At 32.6% G+C, this 14,672-nt stretch overlaps 1 protein-coding gene across 4 annotated transcripts in view; it reads left to right on the top strand.

Moving 5' to 3' along the window:
* LOC149788486 (uncharacterized) overlaps positions 1-9,734 on the top strand; it is a 73,900-nt gene extending 64,166 nt beyond the window's left edge. For all 4 annotated transcript variants that reach the window (XM_089974478.1, XM_089974480.1, XM_089974477.1 and 1 more), the window contains one exon: positions 1,702-9,734. Coding sequence is in view for 1 of the 4 variants with exons in the window: in XM_089974480.1 (XP_089830606.1) it covers positions 1,702-1,712 (11 nt within the window). In the remaining 3 variants the exon portion in view is untranslated. The remainder of the gene's footprint in view (positions 1-1,701) is intronic.
* Positions 9,735-14,672: the final 4,938 nt, after the last annotated feature.

Raw genomic sequence — 14,672 nt, 5'->3', positions numbered from 1 at the left:
GTCTTTATAATTATGTTACAGTTCACATCATCTGTCACTTTGTTGGTAACAGTCTAAAAAAACAAACCATTCTCATCACAATCAAAATATCCTTGCTGTCATATCCCCTGCATATATCGTTAAGTCTTTTGTTCCAGTCTTTGACAACTTCATTATTAACATCAGCTGATTCTCCACTAAGGACAGAACACTTAATATTGTGTCGCACTTGAAATCTGTGCAACCATCCGTTACTTGCGGTGAAGTCATCATATCCCAATTCAACTGACAAAATTGTTGCTTTTTCTTGTCATTCAAATCAGGAAACAATCTTCCTTTCTCCGTCCATTTCACCTTCCCACTTCTGCAGAATTGTTTCATTATCTTTCACGATATTGTTTATCAGAGTCTTCCTGACATTAGTTTTCTGCAAGGATCTTCGACGACCCATCCCCTGGTCAGTTGAATTACTTTCACTTTCTCCTCTAAACTGAGAATTTTTATTTTCCTCAATGACATGCTGATCTTTTTGCAGTAAACTATTTATGTTGCCAACTACAATACTGATAAAACAATTTTGTATGCATCTAAACAAATTGCCGCGTGTTTTTAAAGGAAGTGATCTTGTCACGTGATTTGTTAGTTGCAGTCTGGTACCCTATTGTTTTTATACATTTCTTTACACTAAGTGATAGAAGCCAAAATGGCTTCGATATGTACCATTAACATCACACAGATTTGACCTCGCGGCTGTTAGGATTTGTAATTTGAGAATTATTGTCAGTAGTAATAGCCAGTAATTATCAAAGTGAACAAGCTGAACATCTTACTAAGGGAAGCCATAAAGGCTATGAAACCATTTTCCTGCTGACTTGTGTATTGTACATCGAAACTGCCACTTCTCAGCTGTTACTACTGTTCAATAATTGTAATTTTAAAAATTATCAGTGACTAAACCGGATATCTTATGATAACACAGCAGTAAGGCTAATTGGATTACATGTTTGTACCCTTTTGTATGGATTAAAATTTGAGTCTTTCTCAGTTTTTATGGAATAAATTTGGCTTCTCGTGAGGCATAAATGATATAATATTAACCTTAGTGGTAAATGTACTTTACTCAACACGTCTTTCAGTAACGAAAAGCTGACATCGGCGAAACAGAAATCGGATTACTTAACACACGTTATGAATAAAATACTGGCTCTGGATACATATTCAAATAAAATGCGGCCACTTGTGAGGGGTAAATTTTATATTATTGCACTAATATGCTGGCCGCTGGTCTCGTTAGCCGGGTGGCCTTTCGCGAGGGGTACTTTTGAACACAAACTTGTCGGTGCCAACGAATTCTGGCCGTAAGGAGCGGGTGGCCGCTGGTCAGAGGGGCCGTTCAAGAGGGGGACTACTGTAGTAACATCAAGCCCTATATATTAAACTAGTAACATCAGGTCCTGCATATTGAACTAGTAACATCAAGCCCTGTATATTAAACTAGTAACATGAAGCCCTACATATTAAACTAGTAATATCATGCCCTTTATATTAAACTAGCAACATCAAGTCCTATATATTGAACTCATGACCTCAAGCCCATTTGCATTAATCAAAGCTTTGAGATTATTGTTTATGTAAAACATGCACGAGGATAAGCATTTTTAAATGTGTAAATAGGTAAATTAATTGTTCAGACTTTGAGGCATTTATTATTATGTCTTTCAGGTGCATCATAATCAAGACTGCCACAGCAACAGAAAGAAAGAACCACCATTTCATCATCAATTTTTATTTTGATTGGATCACTTAGCATTTCTATCATAGTCACAGTGCTAAGTGATGCTGAGAAGTCCAAGTATAAGTCCAGTAATTTTGTTAATACCAAGCTTGCCAACATAGCAGAGATTGGACGGGTACTGATATTCTATGTTCTGGTGATCTTTGGAACTCTTGGTCCACTTCTTTCTAGTTGCCTAGCAGATAAAACATCGCCTTTAATTTTTTTGTGTTTTATCATTACATCACACATTGCCAGTTGTAACTTGCTTGGCTTATCAGAAAGTCAGCAAAACACGATGTCATATCAGTGCCGATCAGGTATGCTTATTATAAGTAGATCTCAATTTTTAATCAGATTGTGAAATAGAGTGTATGTGCTGATTTGTGATATTCTTATTGAAGTTAATTCATTACAGGATACTGTAATTACACATTCGTTGGGATACTGTAATTGCACATTCTTTAGGATACTGTAATTACACATTCTTTAGGATACTGTAAATACACATTCTTTAGGATACTGTAATTACACATTCTTTGGGATACTGTAATTACACATTCTTTGGGATACTATAATTACACATTCTTTAGGATACTGTAATTACACATTCTTTGGGATACTGTAATTACACATTCTTTGGGATACTATAATTACACATTCTTTAGGATACTGTAATTACACTTTCTTTGGGATACTATAATTACACATTCTTTAGGATACTGTAATTACACATTCATTAAGATACTGTAATTACACATTCTTTGTATATCATCTGTTCACAATTGTTACTTAAAAACTTTATTTAAGAAATGCTAACCTGTTTGCAGACTTTTAGAGGAAGAGTTCTTTTATCAAGGATTTTTTGATTTGTGTAATGGATGTTAATCCATCATTCACTGTGGCACCATTACTAAAACAAGAAACTGTTCAGCAACATTTGACCATACTTGATATCAAAAATCTTTCCATGAAAGTCTTTCATATTTGTTGAAATTTTTGCTTAGCTTACATCAAATAGGACTTCCATTACTAAAAATAGAAAAACCTTTAAATGACATCTCATAATTTGATCAAGAAATTTTGGTTAGACTTGACAAAAAGTTTTCAATTACGGCAGATATTACTATTGATGGAAGAATGTTTACACAGCTAAAACTTTGACCCAGTGCATCCTGACATAAAGGTCTTTTAACATTGAACCGATGATGCTAATGTACCTTCAGATGTGGATGAAGGTTCAAAGACCAGAGTAAACTTTAAACTTTAAACAGTTGTTTCATAACATATGAATGGAAAATCATATTGACATGGGATTTTCACCAGAAGACTTCATTTGATGTCTCGTTGGACCTAATTGATAATGGATGCTTGAGCAGCCAGTAAGATTGCTACAGTGGCCATTTCAAAAAAATATGTATGCTACTCTTCTTGAATGGATGGTCTTATTAACATGGGATTTTTACCAGAAGATTTCTTATGACATCTAGTTAGTCTTAAATGAAACTGGTTCCACTTTGGTATCCAGTAATGAGTGCAGCAGTGTCCATCTCGAAAATCTTGTCATTGCTATGCCATCTGAATAAAAAGTTGTATCAGGATGTGGTTTTCACTAAAAGATTTCTTGTGATAAAAGAATGGTGTCAGTGTGACATCCAATATGGCCACCATAGTAGCCATCTTGAAAATTATGGCAACTCATCCTGAATGGAAAGTCAACATGTTTTTTCAGTTCTTATAGTAAATGGTGGGTTCATAGAGCCATTATGACTGCTAGTGACTGATTTGAAAAGCTTGTTATTGCCTAAAAATATCAGAGGGCTGTTTCATTTAAACATACATGGTACCCAAGGAAGTCAGTTTTTAAAGATGTATGCCAGGGTACTCTGATAACTCAAGAGTTCTTATGAAGCTGATACAAAATTCTAAATTGCATGTATAGATGACCACTTCAAATAATAAGTGTCTTCCGTGGGTCTTAAGTACATTTTACCTGAATAACCTAGAGACAGTTTCAACACTTGGAAATTAAAAAAAGAAAAATTGATCATATCTTGAATATTTTTAAATTCATTTCAGTCAATTGAACATCATTATCTTTGAGGGACTCATGGTATTATATCCCTAAGAGCACACTAAGAGATAATTGGTTAGAATGGAGGATAATGAGTGAACAAGAAAAGTGCTTACTTAGATACAAATATTTAGATGAATGTGTTAAGCTTTACTTTGTCAAAAAAAAAGCAAAATTTGATTGATAGGACTTGTGTTTCAAAATACTTATAGGTTACTGCATTTGTATGGGAAAATATGAAAGAGTTTTGGGATGGAATACTGCACGACCTTGGGAGTGCAGTATATCCTTCTGACAGAACGAGTTCATATTTTCCCATACAAAGGCAGTAACCTTTTTATTATATGCTTATTTTTTTATTCTACCTAAACACAATACACTACAAGAAACAATGTAAATGAATGTATGCCGCATTCCAAACTAAATACACAAGCGCATATTCATCATTACACAAATCAACATTATTACTGCGCACATAACTCCGCCTAGATAAATTTGAACTTAGTCGCGCGCTTGACATAACTTTCAAAAGAAAATGGCATGTCTAGTTAAAATTGAAATTTGGAGTCGTATTGTGAATGAATGTACATAGCAACAACTTTTCCATTTGATCTGGAATGAATAGATTTTTGTAATTTTCTCAATTCTAGGAAATTTCATGATTATTGACTGGATTTGTATGTGACGATTCCACATGAAATATATGAGATTTAATAAGATAGGGAGAAGTGTGTTGACATCTGCAAATGTGTTTCTGTTTCTGTCATTGAATGTTTGAAATCATAATGTGGGAAAAAATATGAAGTCTTTCATTTGCAATTATCAAAAAGATGCTATGGAATTTAATGCTTATTTCATTTTAAAAAGTGCAGTAAGGAGGATGCAGTTGCACTTATCATCGAAATTACAGCACAATTTCGAAATGTATAATACAGATTGAAAACCTATGACATGGCTCATGTAATTCAGATTTGCATAAATTAAGAAAATACATTTTGAGGAAATTCAGGATGTAAAACTGTAAGTATATTTTATTTTGCCATTCTTATCACCAGCTAAAGAAGAGAGTATGTGACTTGCCAATTGTATGTTATTTGTAAGGACATTATCTTGCGTCTGTTATATAATGTAGCTAGCCTAAATCCATAACATTGTATCAATGCGGAATGTGCCAAAGCAGCTGGTATGTGGCAGTCCACGAAACATCTGTTTTAGTTCATTCAGAAGCAAATTTAAACAACCGCAACATAAAGAGCCTCTTACGCGAGTGTAAATGATTTGTGTACAAAATCAAAAGTGCTGGCGTCTGTGTCCATTGTTTATTTACAATAGAAAGTAGTTCCTTTATGCACGTGAATGCTGTATGTGTATTGTGGCGCGAGTTCAGTATCAGGTAATGTTGAACAATTCTGACAATGTAAAGTTAACGGGGGAAAAAATGAGCATATAATAATTATAATTAATGCATGCTGAATTAATATTATGTATTATAATCATTAGCAGTAGTTTCATGAAATTTAAAGAAATTGTCATTTTTGTAGGATTTATTATTTTTACGTAAATTAATTTTTCCATTGTGTTGTTTATGCATGGTTATAAGTAATTATGGAAATGTCTAAGATTTACACTTTGAAAATAATCATCTTTTGATACCAGTGGAACCGCATTATGGAGGTTGATTATTTGTAACACCAAGGTTTATTAAATATGTTTTATTTTAAGGATACTGAGTGTAAGAATCATACTGTGATGTCTTTTGACTCTTCTCTATGAATGTGGATATTATTTAAAAACTGCATGAATGTTTTATCAAACTATAGTATATAGTCAAAAAATAGTTATGTTAAAAAATCAGATACAAATATTCTGATCACAGAGCCACAGTGGATTAGGAAAAGTCAAATCCAATTATAGCTATTCCATTTAAACATACATGGTTCCCAGGGAAGGCACTTTAAAAAAATGATATGCTAGGGTATTCAGATTACCCAAAGAGTTTATATGAAAACAATACAAAGTTATAAATGCATTTATGGGTGACAATTCTACATTAAAATGTGCCATCCAGGGTCACATGTATATTTTACTGGAACAGCCTTCATCAAAAAGTTCTTCATCAGTATTTTTCCTGCAATGTCAATAAAGTCTGAAAAAATTACTTGATATTTATATTCAAAAGATAGCCTTCAATCTGTTTTAATCTGTAATAATTTTATATTTTAGAGATCTTTTTGTTTTGTGGTATATTATTTAACATTTCTCTTTGTGCAATATTATGTTAGTGCAATATTATGTTAAATTTCAATAATTTGTTTTGTCTCAGTATACATATTTTATGTCTAGTTTATGCATTGTTTAACTATTGTTATTAATTAGATAATTTTATTTTATTTATTTTCTGAAGATTATGTCTGTAGTTTAATGCCACATGTGACATTTATTTTTATTCAGTAGCTTATTATCTGTGATATAGGCTGTGTAGTTTTAGAAAAGACGCATCTTGTAGTTATTCATGGCTGAGAATAAATTTGAAGCAAGCACAATTGGGAGGAAATAAATTTATTGGAATTTTGTCAGTTTATGGAATTATTATGTTGGTGATCATGATTTTATTTGGGAAATATATTTTTGAATATATACATTTTTAAATCTTAATAATTGACTCAGAATTGTTTCCTTTAAGTAATTTGTGACATAGACTTCATTTTTTAGCATCTAGCTGCTGACAAAAGTGACACCCTTGTCACATGAATTGTGACACTCCAGCCCATCATATGAACTGGTTTTTTGTTTTCTTTTGTTTATCTTTTGATTGCATTTTGGAGTTGACTTTATCCCAAACAGTGATGGCATAATGTTGCTTGAATCTTTTACAGCTTTGAACCTCAATGATGATATCAGATTTGAACCTCAAGGATAATATCAGCTTTGAACCTTGAGGATGATATCAGATTTGAACCTCAAGGATAATATCAGCTTTGAACCTTGAGGATGATATCAGATTTGAACCTCAAGGATAATATCAGCTTTGAACCTTGAGGATGATATCAGATTGTACATAAATACTTGTCTTAGCAGTTATCATCTTAAAAGGGACATGTTTGTGAGGATAAGATGACATCTTATAAAGGACATGTTTGTAAGGGATTACATGTGACATCTTATAGGAGACTTGTTTGTAAAGGATAACAGATGACATCTTACAAGGAAATGTTTGTAAAGGATAACATGGGATATAAACCAGTTTCATGGTAAATGGTTCTCACCCACTTTAAAAATGAAGAGTTTAGAATAGGCATCCTTTCTTTCTTGAAAAAAAACTGATGTTGATCCAACTTTCTACTGTCTGATTGTGTTTATGTGCACGGCTAAAATAATTAGGTGTATATCTATATATGTCTATAACTGTGTGTGGAAGCTGTCACATACTCTTTCATGTTTCCATTATCCCATAACTTTACTGGTTCAGTTAGTATAAAAATTTGATCTTAGTGTGTTTTATGTAGCGAAACCATATTGGGAGAGAGAATGAACCATCTTATTGGAAAATTCCCAAAATATTTAAAGGGGACTAGCTATTCTAGCATGTACATATGATGGAAACATTATGTTTTTGCATGCTTATTAGGAAGAGCTTCAGATGCACAAAGTTTACCCAGACAATAAATAGTTTTAAGTGTATAGTTTGTGTATTACATTTAAAATGGTGTACATATATATTAGGAGCTACAATGTGAGATAATGTTGCATAGGACAATATGACATCATCGTAAAAAGCTGAGATCACATAAATTGTTAGATGGCATTGGTGCTTTAATCTGGTATTCATGAGCAATTTAGTGGGTGATAGACATGTATTCTTCTGGTAATCAAGAGTAATTTAGTGGGTAATTTACATGAATTCTTCTGGTAATCATGAGCAATTTAGTGGGTGATTGACATATTCTTTTGTTAATCTTGAGCAACTTAGTGGGTGATTGACATGTATTTGTCTGGTAATCATGAGTAAATTAGTGGGTGATTGACATGGATTCTTCTGGTAATTAACAACTTATTGATTTACATGGATTCTTTTGGTAATCATGAGCAACTTTATTGGTGACTGACAGGGTCCTTCTGGTTACCATGAGCAATTTATTGGGTGACTGAAGGGATTCTTTTGGTTATTATGAGCAAATTAGTGGGTGCTTTACATGGATTCTTTTAGTAATCTTGTGCAACTTGGCTGATGACTGAATGGATTCTTTTGGTAATCAAGAGGACCTTAGTGGGTGATATTGAGCAACTTTGTTGATGACTGACACGGGTTCTTTTGGTAATTATAAGCAAATTTGTGTTTGAATGACATGGATTCTTTTGGTTTATCATGAGCTAATTAGTGAGTAACAGGGACAATTTTGGTAATTGTGATTAATCAAGTAATCATCAATCTATGTTATTGTGATTTGGAGTATTAATATTTTTATTTTATTTTTCATGGTTGTGTTTTGGCATTACATAAAAAGTAGAAAAATTCATGGATCATAGTTTCAGAGGGAAGCAATTTATATTTGATAAGATAAATAGCTTTTGGTAGTAGAGCTGTTTCATGGGAGGATGTAATGGCAAAAGTGTTGTTATCATGTCACAGTTAATAAAAGCCTGTTATAGCATATATCACCCAACAGTGTTGTTATCATGTCACAGTCAGTAAAAGCCTGTTATAACATATATCACCCAACAGTGTTGTTATCATGTCACAGTCAATAAAAGCCTGTTATGGCATATATGAGACAACAATATTGTTATCATGTCACAGTCAATAAAAGCCTGTTATGGCATATGTGAGACAACAGTGTTGTTTTCATGTCACAGTAAATAAAAGCCTGTTATGGCATATATGAGACAACAGTGTTGTTATCATGTCACAAGCCTGTTATGGCATATATGAGACAACAGTGTTGTTATCATGTCACAGTCAATAAAAGTCTATCATAACATATATCACCCAACAGTGTTGTTATCATAATTGGTGCATGTTAAAGTTTTAAATGATAATAGTTGTATTACTAGTATTAAGTTTTCTGTCATTTTAGTTGCTTATTATGCATGGAGAGATAAAAACTTGACTGTGTTAATAGTCCTGTGATTTAATAACCAAAAAGTAGAAATGCATAGATGAATCTACTGTAGATTGAACTTTTATTTGGTGATTAAGTGTTATTGTTATATGTGAATACTATTATTGATGCAGATTTTTCTTAAAGGTTATAATCAAACTAGAATGTAAAAAATTCATACAAATTTACAGCATTTTATAGTTCGTAATTGGAATCATATATGCTCAGTTTGAGTGGGGAAGCATGTCAGCCTGCACAGTAAATTCATTTGTTGTGCTGAATACATTATTTGGAACTGACCTAATCCTGATTATGGCAAATTAGTAATTGTTTGATGTTCCTTTTTCTTCATGCTTGAATGCCTTTAACTACACAAAAAGTTGTGCAGAATATGCAGAAGTGGTACAAAGTCTTAGTTGCATTTGTAAAATATTGGAAATCATTTTACCTTTCTTATCTATTTATGGAATTTATTTTTAAGAAAAGTAATTTAAAAATTGCTGAAATATTTGTTTTTAGAAAAAGATATGAAGTATCTTATGCTGAAAAGAATCGAATAATACTCCAGATATATCAAATGATCAAGTTATATTAATGTTAATTTCCTTTACTTTTATATGTATTCCTGTATTAATGTTAATGCCTGGGCATTGGACAGTTCAAATTCATATCATTAAAACTAATTAGTGGTTCATATAAAAGTATGAAACCAATTATTAATGGGGAAGTTAGTTCTGTGTTCCTTCTTAGATATTAAGGATACAAATGTATCATCTTTCATTCTGTAATAAAGCATGGTCCATTTCAAGTATACTTGTTGATGTTTATTTTACTTTCAGTTCACCAAATTCACATGCAGTATTTTAGCAACATCCATCAGATGACCTTTTTTTATTCGCTGCAGATTTATCCTCGTGTGGCAAAACTAAGAATTTTTTTAAATACAAGTCACAGCCAATTTGGATTGGTGAGTGGATCAGACTCTTACACCAGTTCTACAGGTCATGGGTTTGATCTAAATTTGATTACAGCTTGATTATTCATGGATCACCCAGAAGATCTAGCCTCCAGATGCTTAAACGGATACACAATCAGGGACTTAGACTTGTTAGGGTGTATATAAAACTTTCATTCAGAAAGCCTGTATATTGAGGCAAACAGTCCATCACTCTTACATGAACAAAATTGTCTCCTCAGTATAATACTAAACACTCCACTAATCCATCTAATTCCAAATGTCATGTAGGCCCAAATACCACACTTTGTACACTCACAAACCAAATACCAAACTTTGTACACTCACAAACTAAATACCAAACTTTATGCACTCACAAACCAAATACCAAACTTTGTATGCTCAAAAACCAGATACCAAACTTTGTATGCTCAAAAACCAAATACCAAACTTTGTAAACAGAAAAGAAACTAATTTTCATTTCACCTTTTGGTTCACAAATTCATCCAGACTTTTCAGAAATCAATTTTGGAAATACTGCAAAATTATTATTCCAAAATCACCACCTTGATTATTAACACAACCACAAATGATATTTGATCTTTGCCTGTTCTTAAGGTTTGCAACAGATCATCTCCTTTTTCAGAGTAAATTCACTGAAATCAGAACCTGATATCATAATCATGTCCCTGTATATGGGGTTTCATGGTTGCAACGGAGTTACTGAGCGTAGCGTCAAAAATTACCTCCCTTAGCTCCAATGCGCATGCCCACAAAAATTTTATAGTTCCGGATAGTTCACCAGTTCTACACTTTGTTAGCAGAACATAAAGTCAACAAAGGAAGGAAACTTAGCTGTACTACAGATCATTATGGTTAAACCAATGAATACATTATATATGTCAAACATCTTGTTCATACTAGGAGAATAATTATAGACATTAAATCAGGTAATTAAATTCAGTGTCCATACTTACATTATATCAGACAATTAAATAATATTTACTTTCCATACTTAAATGATATCAAATAATTAAATTAAATACACTGTCCATTTCTGATAATATAGATTCATTATCCATAATTTCAGATACATTTGTAGGAACATTTCACTTTGCTCTCCAATTTTAAACATTTATTGCCTATTTTTGGCTATATAACTTTAACGAAAACAATCTCAACAATTTGCATTTTTCATATGTTGATATATTCTTCTTTCTCGGTTACTTTCGCAAGGCTAATAGTTTGTTTATAACACGAGTTAAAAAAGTTATAACACAAGTTTGATAAGAAAATTCTAACATGAATTCGATATGTCAGCTGATTTGTAATGCTGAATATTTTAAACCAAAATTTTTTAAAAAAAAAAAAATGGAACACAGTGTTTTAATGTATTCAGAGGAACTTACAAAGCTATCATAACGATAAATGTGTAAGTAATGCAGACGGAATATTTATTCATATGTGGGTGTAAATATCGTACAATATTCAGATTAAATAACGTGCCCAATGACGTTTTCTTTTTTCATTTCATTTTCTTTTGTGACTTTTGAAACATCAAGTATTATACAATACATGTAATAACTTTCAGCATGATTTTTCTTTGCTTATGCTGACATGTAATAACTCTCAAATTTGCTGGGGTCTTTAGACAACATTTCTGATCGCCACCAGCAAATTCATCTAAAACAGCCTTCTTAAAATTAGTTTAATTCTGTTTAACTTTCCTTGCATCAAATATGTACGTTTTAAAGATCCAATTATTTCACAGATTCCGTCCTATTTCGTTGGTTCGCCTTTTAAATCATTATTGATCCATGTGACCGGATGTAAAATTGCAAACACTATGATTTAGAAAAGAGACTGCTTGTGAGAACATGCTCTTCAAGTCAATAATAAATGGATACTCACAAATATTCATATTTGTTTTTATCTATTAGTCACTCTTTCTATCTTAGCATCATTTTATACTCGTTTTTAACCAGAAGTATGTTTATATAATATATGTATGCGAACACACATTCATTCGAGGATATACATACCCATGAACCAGATGAAAGAAGATAGATATACATACAGACAGACAGGCATATAGGTGAGAGCCACAAATGTTCTATACATGCATAGTGTCTAACATCGATATTTCTCCAAACTGTATTCTCTAAAATTTTCAACCGTTCAAGGAAATAAAATTAAAATAATCAAGGAGACTTGCACGTTCACCTGTCTATTCAAGTGTGGTTGACATCTGTGCATTTTTAAAAACTCAAGTTATTTCATGAAACATATATTAAATTATTAATAGAGAAACAACAGTCTAAATCAATAATAAAAGAACAATAAGAAGTTGGAATTGTTTTCTCGTCGTTCAGCCTTCATTAACTGCTATGATTGAAGCTTTAAAAAATAAACATATTTTCAATATTCTTCAAGTGAGATAAATTGCAAGAACGTTTTGCGCAGCAATACACTTTCACACAATCAAATAATACAGACTAGAGCATGAGGTAGTAATGGAAAGATAATGAAGTTCTGAAAGGGGAAGAGAATATTTATTTGAAAGCTGGGAGCAGCGCAAGTTAGGGAAAAAAAAGTAAAATCAATTGATCAAATATTGATATAATTTCTTTTTAAGATAGTGAGATATCGATCATGCTTGCATAATGTGAGCGGTCTGTCACATTTTCTTGATCTAGATTTTCCATCTTAATTGATTGAACTATCCGGAAGTGAGTTGCACTGAGATGCCCTCTGGTGTTTTCAAGGGGAGATACTAACCATGAAACCTCCTATACAGCTGGTTCAAAAGATGAAGATCAAGGTTGTGCTGCCATTGCTAGCAATATATTGTGCCAGTTATCAAATAAGGCCTCAGTTTTTACAGTCATCTTTAAATCTTTGAGCTACATTGAAACCTCTCAGAAAAACGAAGTAATCACCTGTTTGGATCTCTTTCTACACTGAAAGCCTATCAAAAAATTTAATCTGACAGCTCATTAATATCCCATATATTACAGAAACATGATTGCTCATACAGCTTGGAATGAAACTATCCTGTACTGTTTACTGTCTAGTCACACTGGTATAAAAATTAAACCCTGCATTTACCCATTTCTGTATTGTGTAGACCATGCATTGGATACACGACCTTGACTTGTGAATACCTCTTGAAGGGTGTACCTTGACAAGAGTGCATACCATGAAAGTATCACCCTGACAGCAGAACACATTTTTATAGAGTGCATCGACTTCAGATATCGAGAAACAGTTATTTTGACAGGAACTGCATGAGGAAACTAGGATTATTTACCACCTGAGAAAATCATGGACTTTTTGAGGGAATGCAGTTTTGTACATTGACAGATTCTGGTCATATGTTTTAAGAATTGTACATGTGTTACATTTATCTTTCTTGTGTTACTTTTTACAGAAATTTAACATGTTTCTATATTTTTATTTTGTGTATGTTTATATTGGTTTTGAAGTTTGTAACTTCCTCAAGTTTTGTGCAAATCTCTTTTTTCCTCATTCAAACTTTACCTTTTGTTGGCACCATAAAGCTACTATTGTGTTGAGGTGTCATAAAATTCTAAAAAATACATATATGATAAACTTCAGAGAAATTTCTATTTTTCTCACATTTTGGAGGCATTTTTCTTAATTGGAATGGAGTGTACTTGATGATCAGGAGATATGTAAGGGTAAAAATTTCTGTTGATCTATAAAGAGCACATTAATTTGAGAAAGAGAAACAATTAATTTGATTTATGGGGACAGGTGCATGTTAGATCACTATACTGCAATGATTTTTAATGTCTGTGTCGTAAGAGGAAGTGATTCTTAATTAAGTCTTCGTTTATTTAACCGTCAAACAGACTGGAAGGACAAGGTTAACTTCGATCTTTGTATCAAACATGTCAGATTTGAAATTGTTCAGAATCAGTTATTTGGAAATCTAAAAGTCAGGCTGACCGCAATTGTGGTGCCTAGTTTAATAAGGTGGTAGATATAATCCCAATTGGTTACACTAAAAAAGGGACATATTTCCCACACAAAATTTCTTGGTTTTAATATGCCCCATCACAACAGAAAAAATTAAGTCAGTCTATGTTTTCCTGCAGGAGGAAAAAATATAGGAGACTGAGATTGAATTTAGAAGAAATTCTCTCGTAAGACATTTATTTGAGGGACTGGATGTCTGGAAAGTTGAAGGACACAATTCTGGTGGTAGAAGCGAGCAAAGCTTGAAAGCATTTTTGCATCAATCTCATGTAGTTTGTTGATACCATTATAATGATTTGCTTGAATTTATTTGCTTTTATTTGCATTAATTTTTTTTTTTTAATCCGTAGACCAATTTTCTTGATATGAGTATAACTGTGTTTGAGTTCATCAATATGAATTTGTACAATGATCTTCTTTATATAAGTTTGAAGAATTTTTTGACTGTGGTCTTGATTGTTATAGGAAGAATTTCATGCATTACTTTAGTTGATATTTGTTACAAGAATCTTGTGAATTCTCCAATCTTAGATGATTTCATGTATGATAAAGTCTTTAGTGTGTTGTTGTTGTTGTTGTAGGGTTTAATGACATTTTTCAGCACACAATAGGCTATACATGGCACCCAGTATTAATGGTGGAGGAAGAACCCGAGAAAACCCTGAGAAGAACCACTGACCCACGAGAAGCTACTGGCAAGCTTTCTTGCATACCCACGTTAGCCGAATCCTGGACTTGAACCCATGCAGACAGAGATGAGATGGCAGTGATCCGTAACGGAGAGTGCTT

This window comes from Sinohyriopsis cumingii, chromosome 11, assembly GCF_028554795.1.
Source record: "Sinohyriopsis cumingii isolate HCF-2022 chromosome 11, ASM2855479v2, whole genome shotgun sequence".
NCBI classification, from domain to species: domain Eukaryota; kingdom Metazoa; phylum Mollusca; class Bivalvia; order Unionida; family Unionidae; genus Sinohyriopsis; species Sinohyriopsis cumingii.
This window is presented reverse-complemented; position numbering and strand designations above follow the sequence as displayed.